Source organism: Physeter macrocephalus, chromosome 9 (assembly GCF_002837175.3).
Source record: "Physeter macrocephalus isolate SW-GA chromosome 9, ASM283717v5, whole genome shotgun sequence".
Classification (NCBI taxonomy): Eukaryota; Metazoa; Chordata; class Mammalia; order Artiodactyla; family Physeteridae; genus Physeter; species Physeter macrocephalus.
In genome coordinates, this window is record NC_041222.1 from 93,772,708 (window position 1) to 93,789,258 (window position 16,551).

Sequence of the window (16,551 nt, forward strand, 5' to 3'; positions counted from 1 at the left end):
TTACTGCTCGTGACCTACCTTAGCAGCCCCAGCCAGTATCCTGGGTAAAACCCCTCTCCCTCACCCCAACGTGTGTTCTGGGTTTCACTGATCGCCTATCCTTGGCTCTGCTCACACTATTTCACTTCTCATCTCTGCTGGACACCACCAGCCTCTGCCAGCCTGCTGCAGCACATCCTACTCTCAAGTCCTGGCAATCCCCAACCACTCTCTGTGGTCTGAGAACTTCCTGGTCTGAGATCCTCTGGTGGCTCCTCAATGCCCTCCAGATAAAGCTCAGCTCTAGAACAGCATAATGTGCCCTGAGCACTCACCTACCCCATCTCTTGCCACATTCTTTCCATTTGGCTTCAACTAGACTGCATAAAATTTCTGTAATGCATCATACTCTGGCCTTAGGGCCCCTGCAGCTCCACCAGGAAGAGGCTTCTCTTTGACTGCCTCCCTCCCCCCACCCCTTCACCTGGCTGACTCCCGCTCACCCACTGAGCTATGCCCTCTCTGGAAGTCCTCCCTAACAGGACTCTGAAGGCAAGGCGAGCTCTCATTACATTCCATGCTTACCCCTACCTCTCGGTGGAGCACTCATTCCACCTCATCGAAACTACCTATTTACTTGCCTGTCTCATTTCAACTGGAAGTTTCTTGAGGGCACAAACTGTGTCTTGTTCAAATTTATTCTCAGCACCTGACACGGTCTCTTGGCAAATAGCAGGTGCTCAACAAATACTTGTTGAATGAGTACATAAGTGAATGACTATTTCCAGCTGTCATTTAGCCTACAACATTAAAGCTGAGGGGGATTTTAGAAGTCCAAAATTTATTTCACAGATTAGGAAATTGTAGACTCAGAAAGATTAAGCGATCTGTCAAAGCAATCAGCATCAGGCAAACTAAAAGCCAGATTTTTTGGACTCCACATACAATGCCATTTCAATGGACACCAAGCCCAAAACTGTCCAGAATCTATTAAGTAAGGAAATTTCTAGAGCTTTGCTATAATGCTATACACAAGAGCCCATGCTTCAGGACAGAGAAGTACTATAAAAAGGTACCTGAATTTCCACTTCAAACATTTCCTGTAGCATCAAAGAGAATCATATTCAGCCTGATTTTAATGAGATTCTCGTGTGTACCCTCGGATGCTGTTGTAGCTACAACTAGTGAATATAAAAAAAAAGAAACAGACTCACAGATATAGAGAACAAACCAGTGGTTACCAGTGGGGAGAGGGGAGGGGGAGGGGCAAGATAAGGGTAGGAGATTAAGAGGTACAGAAGAAAAAAAAGTTATGCTTTTTTAATGAGGCTAATTTGAGAGCAATTCACACTACACACCATACACTCCTAGTTTTTCCCTATCCCTCTGGCAACTCCTTCCACAGTGTCTCGGCTGTAAGTGATGGTGGTACTACCTGTTCAGTCCTATGCTCTCTTCTCAGTCATCACAGACCTAATTGAGCAACTATTGTGTGTCAGACACTTGGGATCAGCTGCACATGAGCTCATCCTTGCCCTTGAGAAACATGCCCCCACTGTCCTCAGCAAGTTCACTCACTCCCATGGCGGCCATCACCATCTATGCCTCAGATCTCCAAATCTTAATCGCAGCCATCCAGCTCTCTTCCCCAACCTCCAGATCAGTATGTAGTAACTGTCCACTGGACACAGCCATGTGCTTATCCTCACAGCAACATATGCAAACCCAAACTCAACTTCCACTATAAACCTGGCTCTTACTGCTCGTGACCTACCTTAGCAGCCCCAGCCAGTATCCTGGGTAAAACCCCTCTCCCTCACCCCAACGTGTGTTCTGGGTTTCACTGATCGCCTATCCTTGGCTCTGCTCACACTATTTCACTTCTCATCTCTGCTGGACACCACCAGCCTCTGCCAGCCTGCTGCAGCACATCCTACTCTCAAGTCCTGGCAATCCCCAACCACTCTCTGTGGTCTGAGAACTTCCTGGTCTGAGATCCTCTGGTGGCTCCTCAATGCCCTCCAGATAAAGCTCAGCTCTAGAACAGCATAATGTGCCCTGAGCACTCACCTACCCCATCTCTTGCCACATTCTTTCCATTTGGCTTCAACTAGACTGCATAAAATTTCTGTAATGCATCATACTCTGGCCTTAGGGCCCCTGCAGCTCCACCAGGAAGAGGCTTCTCTTTGACTGCCTCCCTCCCCCCACCCCTTCACCTGGCTGACTCCCGCTCACCCACTGAGCTATGCCCTCTCTGGAAGTCCTCCCTAACAGGACTCTGAAGGCAAGGCGAGCTCTCATTACATTCCATGCTTACCCCTACCTCTCGGTGGAGCACTCATTCCACCTCATCGAAACTACCTATTTACTTGCCTGTCTCATTTCAACTGGAAGTTTCTTGAGGGCACAAACTGTGTCTTGTTCAAATTTATTCTCAGCACCTGACACGGTCTCTTGGCAAATAGCAGGTGCTCAACAAATACTTGTTGAATGAGTACATAAGTGAATGACTATTTCCAGCTGTCATTTAGCCTACAACATTAAAGCTGAGGGGGATTTTAGAAGTCCAAAATTTATTTCACAGATTAGGAAATTGTAGACTCAGAAAGATTAAGCGATCTGTCAAAGCAATCAGCATCAGGCAAACTAAAAGCCAGATTTTTTGGACTCCACATACAATGCCATTTCAATGGACACCAAGCCCAAAACTGTCCAGAATCTATTAAGTAAGGAAATTTCTAGAGCTTTGCTATAATGCTATACACAAGAGCCCATGCTTCAGGACAGAGAAGTACTATAAAAAGGTACCTGAATTTCCACTTCAAACATTTCCTGTAGCATCAAAGAGAATCATATTCAGCCTGATTTTAATGAGATTCTCGTGTGTACCCTCGGATGCTGTTGTAGCTACCCCTTGTTCTCAGGGGACAACTCCAAGGCATGAAAGTTTTCACCTTATTCCATGAGAGCAGGTAATCACTGATGGAACCTGGGATGTGAAGCCAGATGAAATGCAAAGTGCTTTACAGAGTTTTATTTTTCTGGTGAATTTATTTGGTCAATATTACTTTAACTCTGAGAATGTTTCTAGATTTAGACACACATAAAAATGTAAGAAATGGGAAAATAGAAAACTAAAAGTCATTCACTAAGACTTACAGAGAAAATGATCTTCTATGAATAACTTTAAAAAAATGTTCATGGGGGCTTCCCTGGTGGTGCAGTGGTTAAGAATCCGCCTGCCAATGCAGGGGACACATGTTCAAGCCCTGGTCCCGGAAGATCCCGCATGCCACGGAGCAACTAAGCCTGTGCGCCACAACTAGTAAGCCTGCGCTCTAGAGCCCGCGCGCCACAACTACTGAAGTCTGCGCACCCTAGAGCCCGTGCTCCGCAACGAGAAGCCACCGCAATGAGAAGCCTGCACACCACAACGAAGAGAAGCCCCCGCTCGCCGCAACTAGAGAAAGCCTGCACACATCAACAGACCCAACTCACCCAAAAATATATTAATTAATTTTAAAAAATGTTAATGGAAATGTACTCTGGTATCAAAATAATGCTTATACAAGAGACTCAGAGTAAGTTCCCTCTCTTTAACCTGAAAAATGAGGTAGAGATTTTGAATTTTCTGAGCTATATGCTGGTGCCAAGCTGCCCAAACCTCAAAGAACAGTCAACCTGTCGAGTGTTGCCTGAAGAAAGAAGTGGGACTGACTTATTCACTGAAGAATGAGTAGGATGCAAAAGGTCTACAGTCCTGGTAGACTGTTTTATGAGGACAGGTTTTCTTATCAGTTAAAACTAACCTCTTTTTCACTTATATTTTTGAAATGGGAGCTCATAAGCTATGACAGCTATTTTTTGTCAACATTCTCTAATATATTCAAAGATAAATTCTTCAGAATTTTTTATTTAATATTTTACTATTCAACACATTAACTACATGAAATAAAAGTTCTGAAACTCCATTAAGATCTATGGCCCAATCACATCAGTGATTATCAACCATCAAGACGTAAGGTGCCTATTTCAAGGTACTCCTGAGATCTTCCATTCCTAACACTCTTGACAGAACGGTGCCGCCCGTGGAAATGATACAGATACAGAAAAAGGTTGAGAACCACTGATTTAAATTGTCTAATGACGAAGGCAAATCCCAATTTTTACATAACACAATGACTTAGAAATTACAGTATCTTTAAAACTAGACATAGTGATATCAGCTCTTCTAAGTTCTACTGTCACTCTTCTTAAATAACCTAGATGATGAGAAATGCACTGGGATAACAATTTTTAAAAATAACAAATACATACCAATGTATTCAAGTACAGATATCCATGAGTTATCTGAAATTACTTTGTCATTAAGGATAGAGACCAAGGGCTACCAACTAGAAAACAATCCCTCCATAATTAATGTCAACTAGCAAACATTTGAGCAGACACCGTAAGTAAAGGCACTATGGTAAATGCTGCAGGAAACAAAAAAGACAGACAAGGGTTAGGCTATTTTATGAAGGTATTAGTCACCTTATGCAAGATGAATAGAAAAGGGAAAACAGAGTGCAACAGGGAGATCAACTGGGTCCCGGTGTGAGCTCTGAACGGGTGATGACTGCAGAGAGCAAGGGAAAGACGTGAAAGCCAGCACAGAGGATGAAAAGGCAGAGCCTGGTTACCGGTCAGATATTTATCATTTACATACCGGGTTTTATTTTCATAACCACAGGTTTTCGGTTTTTATCCCGCATTTGCCTGATATCCAACAGATCATGAGGATTGCCATTATGCCTTGGCCAGCAATAGACAAATATCCGAGACCCGCTGCTACCACAGTCCACCACGATACCATAGTTCACATTGGGGTTATTGGTGTCTGTAGCTTCAATGTCAGTAACTCGTGCCAAGTACCTTGTTTAGAGAAACAAACACATACTTTTAATGAGACAGAGACTATCAATAATGCAATAAACAAACACCAAATCAGTGATCTCTAAGCTGTGTGGTAGCACCACCGTAACACTTTTACAACTGCCAAATGATTAAAAAGTCAAAAGAAAACAAAAAAGTGATAGTGATAAAAGTAATCTAGAGCAGATACACACTCATCAATCCTTTAAATAAGTTCAAATAAGCTCTGAAAAGCAAAACTCTATTTCCAAACTATCAACATTAACTGAAAAATCAGCTTAAAGTTATCACAGGAGAAGCTTATGCTTAAATCCTCTTATGATTTGGTGGTAAATGACTAAACCATTTCAAACAGTTTAATTTTTCATGCTATGCTGTGTTCGGTACAAAATCTGCTTCCTCCAGCCACCTGCTCCTTAAATTCCATCCAAATCCCTGAAGTCTGGAAGTCATAACGTGAAGGTATGGCATCCCATCTAGAAAACAAATGTTTTTTCCTCCTACCTTTGAAACTTCTTATCTCTGGAGAGCCGCCCATACTTATTTCGGATTATGACAACAGAAAAGTATAAAAGTGAAACAGCAGCAGCCAGAATGCTAATGACGATAATTTGGCGTAAGTTGGTGTTCAGAATTCGGGGACACCCCACTGGAGAGATGCTGAAATGCCAGGAAGCCGGAAAAAGACAGGAGATGCCAATCCTGAAATTTCAAAAGACAGGTTTAGCTAAAGCAGTCTGCTCCAGAGAGGCCTCCGCTCACCTCCACTGATCTGAAAGTTAAGACATTCAGCTTGAGCTGCCCCTACTTCCCTGCTGGTAGGTTATCGGTATACTGACATCTTCCACATTGCTATTTTGCTATGTAACTCGTTATTATAAAATTACATGAATAAGAATTAAGGCCTGATGACACTTCTGTGTTCCCCCTTTCTGGAGAGTATTAAGTAGTTTTATTTGTGCCCTGCTTTGTTCCAAAAATAGAATTATAGACAGCTTATAAGAATAAGTTCAATAAGATAAATAAGTAAATCTATAATGAAACCAGGTTTAAGGATGCTGAATTTAGAGCCCAGAAACACATGTAATAAGGAAATGCCTGCAAAGGTGGCTGAGCATGATAGCGACCAAAAACCCCGCCTGTTACAGCAGAAACATATAAACAGCCCGGGAGGAATAAGATTTTCTAACACTGAATCCCAAGGCCAATCTCTCCCGTGCTGATTGCGTGAGAAAAAGGGAAAAAACAGTATCTTTAACAACATCCCTGCAACAGTCAATAAATACGTTTTGTATATCCTGTGTTTTTAGAAATATTCCTGAGACATTTTTGCAAATAAACTTTCTTCTCAGTTTGTCAGGAATGAGAGACTATTATTAGGCTTAAAAAACAAAACCAAACAAACCTTGCTGCCTTTGGGATAAATTCTATTGTTTACTGTTCATTTCTACACTCTTCCCTTTAGAGAGCGCTTCATGGACTAAAACATCTCACAGAAGGGGGAGGTATCCCGCTAACCCAATGGAATTTTCTATTTGTAGTTTCTGGTCTCCATGTGGGCTCTTGGGCCACGCCATGGAGTTTATCACCCCTCCCATACCTCCGAGGCTTACAGACGGTTATCCTGTGCTTAATACAACTCCTCCCAGATTCCAACATGTGTGCCCTTTACAGTAAACTACATGAACCCCACTTTCCTTCTGTGACAGGCGCCCCCCTGGGGCCCTGGAAGAACAAAGGTGTTAAACAGATGTGTTGCACAACTTTGAACACTTTTCACTTGGGATTTAGATTCCTCCCCCCTCTCGAGACCTGCTTCTGTGGCACCAAATCTTGGGTTTCACAGTGCCGGTGATTCGGCACCATCACTCACCTCCCCATGCTGGCAGGTCAGAGGTCAGGCGAGGCCCTGGGAGTCAGTCCTCACACACCATTACAGAAGGCCTCCCGGTGCCAGAGCCCTCCTGTTCCAGGAAGCGACAAAAGTCACAAAGACAGCACAAGCCAAGGAGACGCTATGTTCTTTATCAAGTGCCTGCTTAAATCCAAGCACACGTAATCTGGTCTGTGATCCTTGCAGCGGAGCTCTTAGCTCGGTTTATTTTGAGCAACACACTTCAAAGTTAATTTCGTGTTATCAGAGACATAGGCCTAAATCAAAAGAAATAATAACAGCCTGGCATTTTTACCTAAATGCGAATCAGTGACGCCAAAATACAGGTCACCAAATAGGTCTTAACCACCTTATGGTGCTGAATGTTAAGGAAGATTAGGGGTGGGAGTAGGAGGCAGGCAGAATGAATAACCGAATGGGAATCTGAACTCTCCATTCATCTGATAAATACCTACTAGATGGCTCTTTTATGTACAAAGTACCATGTAAGGCACCATGTTCCTAGTGAGCTCTGTCACCTTCACCGTGGCTGCCACTCCTCCAGCTCCCAGACCTCAAATCACAGGAGAACAGGAGGCCGGGGCCTCGTTTCAACCTGCTGGATCCGAAGGACGCATGATCCTGGGTCTCTTTCTTGGTCTTGTGGCACCGCTGTACCTCTTCCAGGCCTCTCAGGCCAGCTGTCTCCCCTAGTCTGCTTCTTAGCTCTTGAATGATTCCTTCTCAGGACCCTCCATGTCTCGGCGTTTCTGCACATCCTGTCTGTTCTGTTCCCCAGGTTCTCTGTCTTGGCTCCAATCTCTTCTAACTCTAATCTCTGTTCCTGGTCAACTTCACTTACTGCTTCAATGAGCCAATAGCTCAGAACTTTCTTTCTCCACCCCAGGCTTCTCCTCTGAGCTACAGATACATATCTTCAAGCATATCTTCAACACCCCCATCTGAACATCACACGGACCCATGAGAAACACTTCTAAAGCTGAACGCTTCCACTGTAACCCTCATCCTGCCCCTCCTCTCAATCTCAATCCCACCGACTGCTCAAGCAGAAACTAGGGAGTCGTGCCTGACCCCTCCCTCCTCTTCATCCTCCAGAGCCAATTTCTTATGGAGTCCTTCCATTTCTTTAACCTCCGTTTCTCTAAAGTCTGTCCCTTTTCTTAGCACTTTTGCCTGAGGTGAACTTATCTCTTACTCTTACCTGGCCTATCAGGACAGCAGCCTAACTCCTCAGTCTTCCACCTGCAGTCTCAACCCAGCGGCTCTCCAGTTCCTCACCCCATAGCTTCAGGAAGATTCTTCAACAGAAATTGACATCCACCCCATCCCTGCTCAGGTCCAGGATCCTGTTAATCTTGTGCTGGAAATCCTCCAACGGCTCCCCTCGCAAGTAAATACAGGCCAAAGGCTGTACCCTGACTCCCCGCCCTACGGGATCCGGACATCTGTTACTGCTCTGACCTCACCGTCCCTGTCCCTTTCTCACTTCACTCCAGCCACACTGGTGTCCACACTGTCTTCACGCACGCCAGGCACTGTCTGGTCTCAGAGCCTCTGAACGTGCTGCTCCCTCTGCTTGGAAATAATCCATATGGCTTATTTTTTCACTCCCTTCAGATCTTTACTCAATGTCACCTTCTCTGGGAGGCATGCCCTGGCCATCCAATTCATAACTGCAAGCTCTCCCCTCCATCCAGCTCCCTTCCCTGGGTTATTTCTCCTCCTTAGCATTTACGTATTTATTAACTTCTTTTTTTTTTGTTGCCACACCACATGCATGCAGGTTCCCAGTTCCCCAACCAGGGATCAAACCCACGCCCTCTGCAGTGGAAACTCAGAGTCTTAACCACTGGACCACCAGAGAAGTCCCTTTATGAACTTCTTATATAGTGCTTATTATGTGCCAGGCCCTGCTCAAATGCTTTACAAATACTAATCTATTCCTCCTATCAACCACCAAGGTAGGTACTATTTGCATAATATTTTACAGATGAAGCAGAGAGGCTAAGTAATGTGCCTGAGGTCACACAGCTAATAAAAGGTGAATATAAATAAAAGAGCTGGGATTCAAGCATGTGAATCCATACTCCTATCCTGTCCTCTAACACACTCTGTGTGTGTGTATGTGTGCGTGTATGTGTGTGTGTATGTGTGTGTGTGCATTTCTCTTGCTCATGTGTCTCCTCCTTCAGAATGCCAGCCCCACAAGGGGCCAGATTAAGTCTGCTTGGCTGCATTCCCAGTGTGGCAGCCCCTAGGAAAGGGCCTGGCAAGAAGTCAAGTTTCAGAGTTCTGGGACCCAAAAGGGTTACAAACTTATACACTAGCGTAATCTTTCCAAAACAAACAGTAATCATGACACCTCCCCACCTCCCAATTTTTCTCTCTCACTCAGGAAAAAGTCCTAACTCCTTAGGATGGTAAAGGAGGTCCTCCTTGATCTAGTCTTGCGCTATTCCATATGGTAGCCATTGCCACGTGTGGCTAAAGTAATTTAAATTTAAAATTCAGTTTCTCCAGACTCACAGGTATAGAGAACAAACTAAGTGGTTACCAGTGGGGAGAGGAAAGGAGGGAGGGGCAAGTGAGGGGTAGGGGATTAAAGATGTTCATCATAGTATTATGTATAACAGCAAAACACTGTTCTAAACTAATGTGCCTTATAGGGGGGTGGGTTAAATTAAACATGGTCCAAGTATGCAATGGACTATGATGTGACTGTTAAAGGTGCTGACACAGATCTACATTTATTGACATGGAAAGATACTCATGATAGATTAAGTAAAAAAACTAACATCATGCATAGAGAGGAGAAAATGGAAGGAGAAAAACCAAAATGTTAACAGTGGTTAGTTATTTCTGAGTAGTGAGATAATGGATCATCTCTATTCTCTTCCCTAGGCTTGCCTAGATTGCTTAAAGGGCGTATATTAATTTTATCATCAGAAGAAACAACAGAACTGTCTTTAACAAGCTACCTTTGACTGATATCTCCAGTTTCCGGCATCCAATCCTCTTCTGGATATATCAAGAAAGCCTATCTTCAAAACCCTTCATGGCACAGGAATTCCAGTCTGAACATTTTAAAAAATCGATAATTATGTGATAGCTGAACTAAGAACAAAAGAAAAGAAAGTTTAATTAACAGCTCAAAGTCAAGGTCCTTGGGGGAAGAAAGGCCTTTCATGATTCAACGACTTGTATTATGAAGTGACATGAAGGGCACAGAGGAGTAATAAGACTGACTCCGATCTCAAGGCTTCTGCAGATTGGTAATGGAGAAAATGCCAATACCCAAGAAATAATCAAGAGAGTAACAGAAGGCAATGTTAAATTATCTGGACTCCTGCTGTACCAGTTCAAAGAGCACGGTGAAGGCTACATGTTAACAGAAAGATTCCTGAAGGTGGGAGGTAGGCTTTGGATGGGGCAGGAGAAAAGAGAGTCCCTTTCAAAGAAGAGGCACTGTTCGGATGCATCATGGCAAACTTAGTAAATGTTATTTAATCCGGTGTTTGTCTTAGGCCTTTTTTTTTTTTTTTGAGATATGAGATGACTTTGACAATGAGGATAAATAGATATTTTTGTAAGTTACAAAATTTGTGTTTAAAGACAGACAGAAAATAGGACAGCTTGTAAGTTGCTAAAGTAATTATTTTCATTTAGGACAAAAGTATGGCTGAATATCACCCAGCAGACAACAATACGGTAATTTGATCTTAAAATGTAAACTCCAGCTGTATTTGCAGCTAAGAGTCTTGGCACCAGGGTTTAGGGTGGCAAACTCTTAGCAATATTACATAAAACTGCCATGTTTTTAAAAGGCCTAAGTTGTGTGAGGCCCATCACCAGAGAGATGCATTAACTCGAATTCTTTCAGCTGATGGGGCCCCCCTCAGCTGAACATTCTTTAGCAGAGTGAGGTCCACTGGGTCCTGAGTTAAAGTCTTTTCAGTCAGTTTCTCATTGACAGTCCTAAGGAAAACAGTGAAAACAATACAAGTCAACTGCAAAGTGAAATGGCTCTCACAGTGAAAAATGCAGGATGCAGTGATACAGACATTAGCAAATTCTGAAATTACAGGCAAACAAAATCACAGACAAATGGGACTCTGGAAGAGCTAGACCTGAGTAAGAACAGGTAAGATGCCACGAAGGGTGCTTCAAAAAAGAACAATATGAATATCAAAAGATTACAAGAGAACCTGGAAAAATCAAAAGAAGCCCACAAACAGGCAGAATTCTGTAAGAAATGACCGTCTTGGTGAGAGTGAGAGGCCAAAGTGAAGTGAAGGATGCTGTGTGGCACTCAGGTGTGGGAAAAATACATCAAAACAACTTGATTCGTTCGTTGTTTTAAGAAGAATGCATGGTAACACGTGTTGGCAAGGATGTGGAAAAAGAGGAACCTTGAGCATTGTTGGGAATGTAAACTGGTGCAGCCACTAAGGAAAACATTATGGAGGTTCCTCAAAAAACTAAAAATGGATCTACCATATGATCCAGCAATTCCATTTCTGGGTATTTTTCTGAAGAAAACAAAACCATTAATTTGAAAAGATATATGCACCCCTGTGTTCATAGCAGGATTATTTGCAATAACCAAGATATGGAAACAAACAAAGTGCCCAACAACAGATGGATAAAAAAATTGTGGTGTATGTATACAATGAAATATTACTCAGCCACAAAAAAAGAATGAAATCTTGCCATTTGTGACAACATGGATGGGCCTGGAGGGCATTATGCTAAGTGGAATAAGTCTGACAGAAAGACAAATACTGTATGATTTCACTTATATGTGAAGTCTAAAAAACAAATGAGCAAACATAACAAAACAGAAACAGACACAAACATACAGAGAACAAACTGGTGGCTGCCAGAGGGGTAGGAAATGGGAGGAGAGAAATAGGTGAGAGAGATTAAGAGGTACAAAATTCCAGTTACAAAATAAATGAGTCACAGGGATGAAATTTACATATGGAATATAGTCAATATTGTAATAACTTTGTATGATGACAGATGGTAACTAGACTTCGGGTGGTGATCTTTTTCGTAATGTACAGGATTATTGAATCCCTATGTTGTGCACCTGGAACTAACATAGTGTTGTAGGCCAATTATGCTTCAATTTTTTAAAGTAAGAGAAAAAAGAAGAATGCACGTAGTTGCATTTATGATCGACATTTTCTTAATATTTAATTTTTAAAAATTTTATTTATTTATTTTAATAAATTTATTTATTTATTTATTTATTGGCTGCGTTGGGTCTTCATTGCTGTGTGTGGGTTTTCTCTAGTTGTGGCGAGTGGGGGCTACTCTTTGTTGCGGTGGCTTCTCTTGCTGCGGAGCATGGGCTCTAGGCACGTGGGCTTCAGCAGCTGTGGCTCGCGGGCTCAGCAGTTGCGGCACACGGGCTTAGATGCTCCACGGCATATGGGATCTTCCCGGACCAGGGCTCAAACCCGTGCCTCCTGCATTGGCAGGCGGATTCTTAACAACTGCGCCACCAGGGAAGTCTCTAAATTTTATTTTTCAATAGCAAGTCCTAATCAAACCTCTTCCCTACCTCTCACTGTTCATTTGCAAACTTCTGGTCCCCATTTAAATGATCTTTTTCTGGTCACACTTTTCCCTGCATCTCTTCTGTAGTTTCCCAGATCTGCAACTCTGACTTCCCTCAAGTTTCAGTTCCACATCCTGAGCTTACCCAGTTACCACAAACTCATTTAGTCTAAGATTGGGCTCCCAAATCTTTTGATACAAACTAATACCACCTTCCAAATTCCCCAGGTCTAAGAGGAGTATCACCATGGACTGGGGTCACCTGATTCTTAACCCTGATTCCCAATTATCTGTGTGTTGCTACTTTATGTCATTCATCAGGTCCTGTCAATTCTTCCTCAAACAGTCCACACATCTAAAATGACCACAGCAGATATCCCTACCTCAGGATAGGTCTCTAGGCGGGTCACTGACCTTCCGCCTTCACCGTCAACACCATTCTTTGGAAACATTTCTTTGTAAAACGTTACCTTCACAATACAACCAGCTCAAGAAAAAATCTAGAAACAATAAATGCTGGAAAGGGTGTGGAGAAAAGGAAACCCTCCTGCACTGTTGGTGGGAATGTAAATTGATACAGCCACTATGGAGAACAGTATGGAGGTTCCTTAAAAAACTAAAAATAGAACTACCATACGACCCAGCAATCCCACTACTGGGCATATACCCTGAGAAAACCATAATTCAAAAAGAGTCATGTACCACAATGTTCATTGCAGCACTATTTACAATAGCCGGGACACTGAAGCAACCTAGGTGTCCATCGACAGATGAATGGACAAAGAAGATGTGGCACATATATACAATGGAATATTACTCAGCCATAAAAAGAAGTGAAATTGAGTTATTTGTAGTGAGGTGGATAGACCTAGAGTCTGTCATACAGAGTGAAGTAAGTCAGAAAGAGAAAAACAAATACCGTATGCTAATGCATATATATGGAATCTAAAAGAAAAAAATGGCACTGATGAACCTAGTTGCAGGGCAGGAATAAAGTTGTAGACATAGAGGATGGACTTGAGGACACAGGGTGGGAGGTGGAAGCTGGGTCCAAGTGAGTGTAGCATCAACATATATACACTATGGAATGTAAAATAGTTAGCTAGTGGGAAGCACCAGCATAGCACAGGGAGATCAGCTCGGTGCTTTGCGTTGACCTAGAGGGTGGGATAGGGAGGATGGGAGGAAGGCTCTAGAGGGAGGGGATATGGGGACATATGTATGCATATGGCTGATTCATTTTGTTGTACAACAAAAACTAACACAGTATTGTGAATCAATTATACTCCAATAAAGATCTATTGGGACTTCCCTGGTGGCACAATGGTTAAGAATCTGCCTGCCAACGCAGGGGACACGGGTTCGAGCCCTGGTCCGGGAAGATCCCACATGCCACAGAGCAACTAAGCCTGTGCGCCACAACTACTGAGCCTGCGCTCTAGAGCACGCGAGCCACAACTACTGAGCCCGTGTGCCGCGACTACTGAAGCCCGCATGCCTAGAGCCCGTGCTCCGCAACAAGAGAAGCCACCGCAATGAGAAGCCCGCGCACCGTAACGAAAAGTAGCCTCCACTCGCCACAACTAGAGAAAACCCGTGTGCAGCAACGAAGACCCAACACAGCCAAAAAATTAGAAAAAAAAAAAAAAAAAGATCTATTAAAAAAAAAGAACCTTCCAGAGCCTACGGGTCAACAACAGCGTCCCTGTGTCGCATCTGAGACCTTCCATCCGTCAAACGGTCCCATCTTATTTTACTAAACTGTTCTCAGCTCAGCCCCAGATAACATCTCTCTGCTCTAGTGAGGTGGGTCTCTCCTCTCCCACACAAGCTGTTCTCGTTCTTGTCTTGAGCCATTACTTAAGTCACTTCCTACTAAGTAGTATGTCCTGTTCACAATATTACGCTTCTTTCAAGGCACAGGTCAATATTTTTCTTTGCCAAGATTTAACTTGTTATATTTCCCAATGTTTCTCCACACTCTGAATCTTCTCTTTATTCACGTGTAGTTGATTTAAAATAAACATGCTGAATAAATATGTAGAGAATATAAATACCTAGATAACTTTCATTTTGTTTCTTCTTTCTAGACTATATACGTAAGGGTTGAGATCATGCATTCCTATTAGGCCTGGAAGGATGTAAACCACAGATTCAATATGCAACAAATTAATCAATGTTAAGGTTAAAAATGGAATAAACAAACTACTTACACAAATTAATACTCCATTTTATAATTCTGCTAATGTATCAAACAGAATGAACAGACCTGATACAAATACACAATAACATCAAATATAACATAATACAAAGAATATAATTCTTTTAGGCCTCTCCAAGGCTGAAAAATTATTTTCATTACACAAAGCAGAACACAGTAAAGGCTGTAATGTGAAATTAAACTAGGGATCTGAGTCTCTAATTTAGAATTCTTTAATAAACTAGTTTATCTTTCAGCATGGAAGCATCTCTTTTCTTTCCTAAACAGTCTATACCAGCGTTCGTCTAACTGGGGTCTGAGAACCCCTGCGGGTTCTGAGTCAAATTCCAGAGAATGAGCGAACTGTCCCTTTAAGAGGTGTCACGCATTACTCGAGTTTGTGAAACAATGCTCTTACCATCATCAGTTTATTGCCCAACTAGCTCTATTTTTCCAATGGAGCTAATCAGATTTAGATTTTAGAGAAACCTAAAGCATGAAACTTGGTAAAAGCAGAGTAAAGCAAAAACAATGCTGACTTGTAAATGTCATGACAAGGTGGCAGGTAAGACCCGCAGGGTCCTCGGTGCAGCATCCTTCTCCCCGGCCAGGTCCCTCCCCATGCGGCCCAGACCCGCGCCCACTACGTGTCAGAGGGGAAATCCAGCGCGGTCATCGGAGCGGGCGCGACAGCACGACTGCCAGCTTTCTCCCGCCAGGGGCTGGGGGACAGCACCTGCCGCCCGGGGTCACGGGCGCTGACGGCTGACGCCCGGATGCGGCCACGCGGCCCGGGCGGCGGGGAGGCAACGGCGCGGGAAGGGCCCCCGGGGCAGAGCAGCCTCGTTGCCCCGTCGGGCCCCGTCGGGCCCCGCTCCAACCGTCCCCGCTTCGGCCGCCCACCCTCTCCTCGTCCGCGCCGGAAAGGCCGCCTCACCTGCTCGGCAGCGTCCGACTCGGCGGTCGGGGTTCCCGGCAGCGCAGACCCGCGAGCGGAGCGCATCACGGCCACCGCGGCGAGGCGGCGCCAGCAACGCAGTCGCGGCTTCCCGGCAGCAGCTTCCCAGTAGCTCCGCTCCTTTCCCGCAGCCGTACCGCCAAAACACCACCCCGTAGCCTCCCGCGTCGCGTCACCGGGAGCGGCGGGAGCACGCACGCCGAGGGGCGGGGCCTGCGCCGCCGTGACTGGCATCCGAGCGCAGCGCTGTTCCGCGGAACCAAGCGGGTGTAGCTGAGCTCAGTGAATGCCGAAAGTGAAAGTGGCATCACGGAAATAACCAGTACTGTGGCTTGGTTACCGCCGATCCTAGGCTGTCCTGCTGACAGCGAGGCGCGAAGTGCTTATTGACACCAAAGTTCATTTTTAAAAAATTAATTAATTTATTTATTTTTGGCTGTGTTGGGTCTTCGTTTCTGTGCGAGGGCTTTCTCTAGTTGCGGCGAGCGGGGGCCACTCTTCATCGCGGCGCGCGGGCCTCTCACTATCGCGGCCTCTCGTTGCGGAGCAAGGGCTCCAGACGCGCAGGCTCAGTAGTTGTGGCTCACGGGCCTAGTTGCTCTGGGGCATGTGGGATCTTCCTAGATGCGGGCTTGAACCCGTGTGTCCTAGCATTGGCAGGCAGATTCTCAACCACTGCGCCACCAGGGAAGCCCCGCAGTTCGTCTTTTATTTGTGTTTTTTAGTATTATGGAAAACAGCACTTGAAAACTTAAGAAGAACTAGGCATTTTTGCTCGACTCGACATTTCATTTTGCAACTTTGCCAGTAGCTATCCCTATTTTACAAGCGGGGAAACGAATCTCAAACTCATTCAGTGACTCTCTTAAGGTCCACATAATTAGTAAAAGCCAGGATTTCATCCCTACCAAAAGTTGCATGTTTCAGAGCCTACTCTGGGTTAGGCAGAGCACCTCCAACACAGGCAATGGTTATGAGAAGAAATAGTGAGGTGAACAGCACTAGTTCCAGAGAGTGACCCCAAGACCTGGACTTAGC

General features: G+C 44.2%; 1 protein-coding gene across 6 annotated transcripts in view; it reads right to left on the reverse strand.

Annotated features, from left to right (window-relative positions):
• The window catches only part of ENTPD4 (ectonucleoside triphosphate diphosphohydrolase 4), a 45,787-nt gene extending 29,888 nt beyond the window's left edge, over window positions 1-15,899 (reverse strand). For 4 of the 6 annotated variants that reach the window (XM_007104127.4, XM_055087326.1, XM_007104125.4 and 1 more), the window contains exons 1-5: window positions 15,493-15,899; window positions 9,769-9,864; window positions 6,770-6,860; window positions 5,401-5,598; window positions 4,691-4,896 (exon numbers count right to left, since the gene is read on the reverse strand). In XM_007104127.4, coding sequence (XP_007104189.1) covers window positions 4,691-4,896; window positions 5,401-5,598; window positions 6,770-6,777 — 412 coding nt within the window. In that variant the 5' untranslated portion in view covers window positions 6,778-6,860; window positions 9,769-9,864; window positions 15,493-15,899. Of the gene's footprint in view, window positions 1-4,690; window positions 4,897-5,400; window positions 5,599-6,769; window positions 6,861-9,768; window positions 9,905-15,492 lie in introns of all 6 variants that reach the window. The other 2 variants (XM_024130774.3, XM_024130772.3) reach the window with 2 other exon arrangements.
• Between the last annotated feature and the right edge of the window lie 652 nt (window positions 15,900-16,551).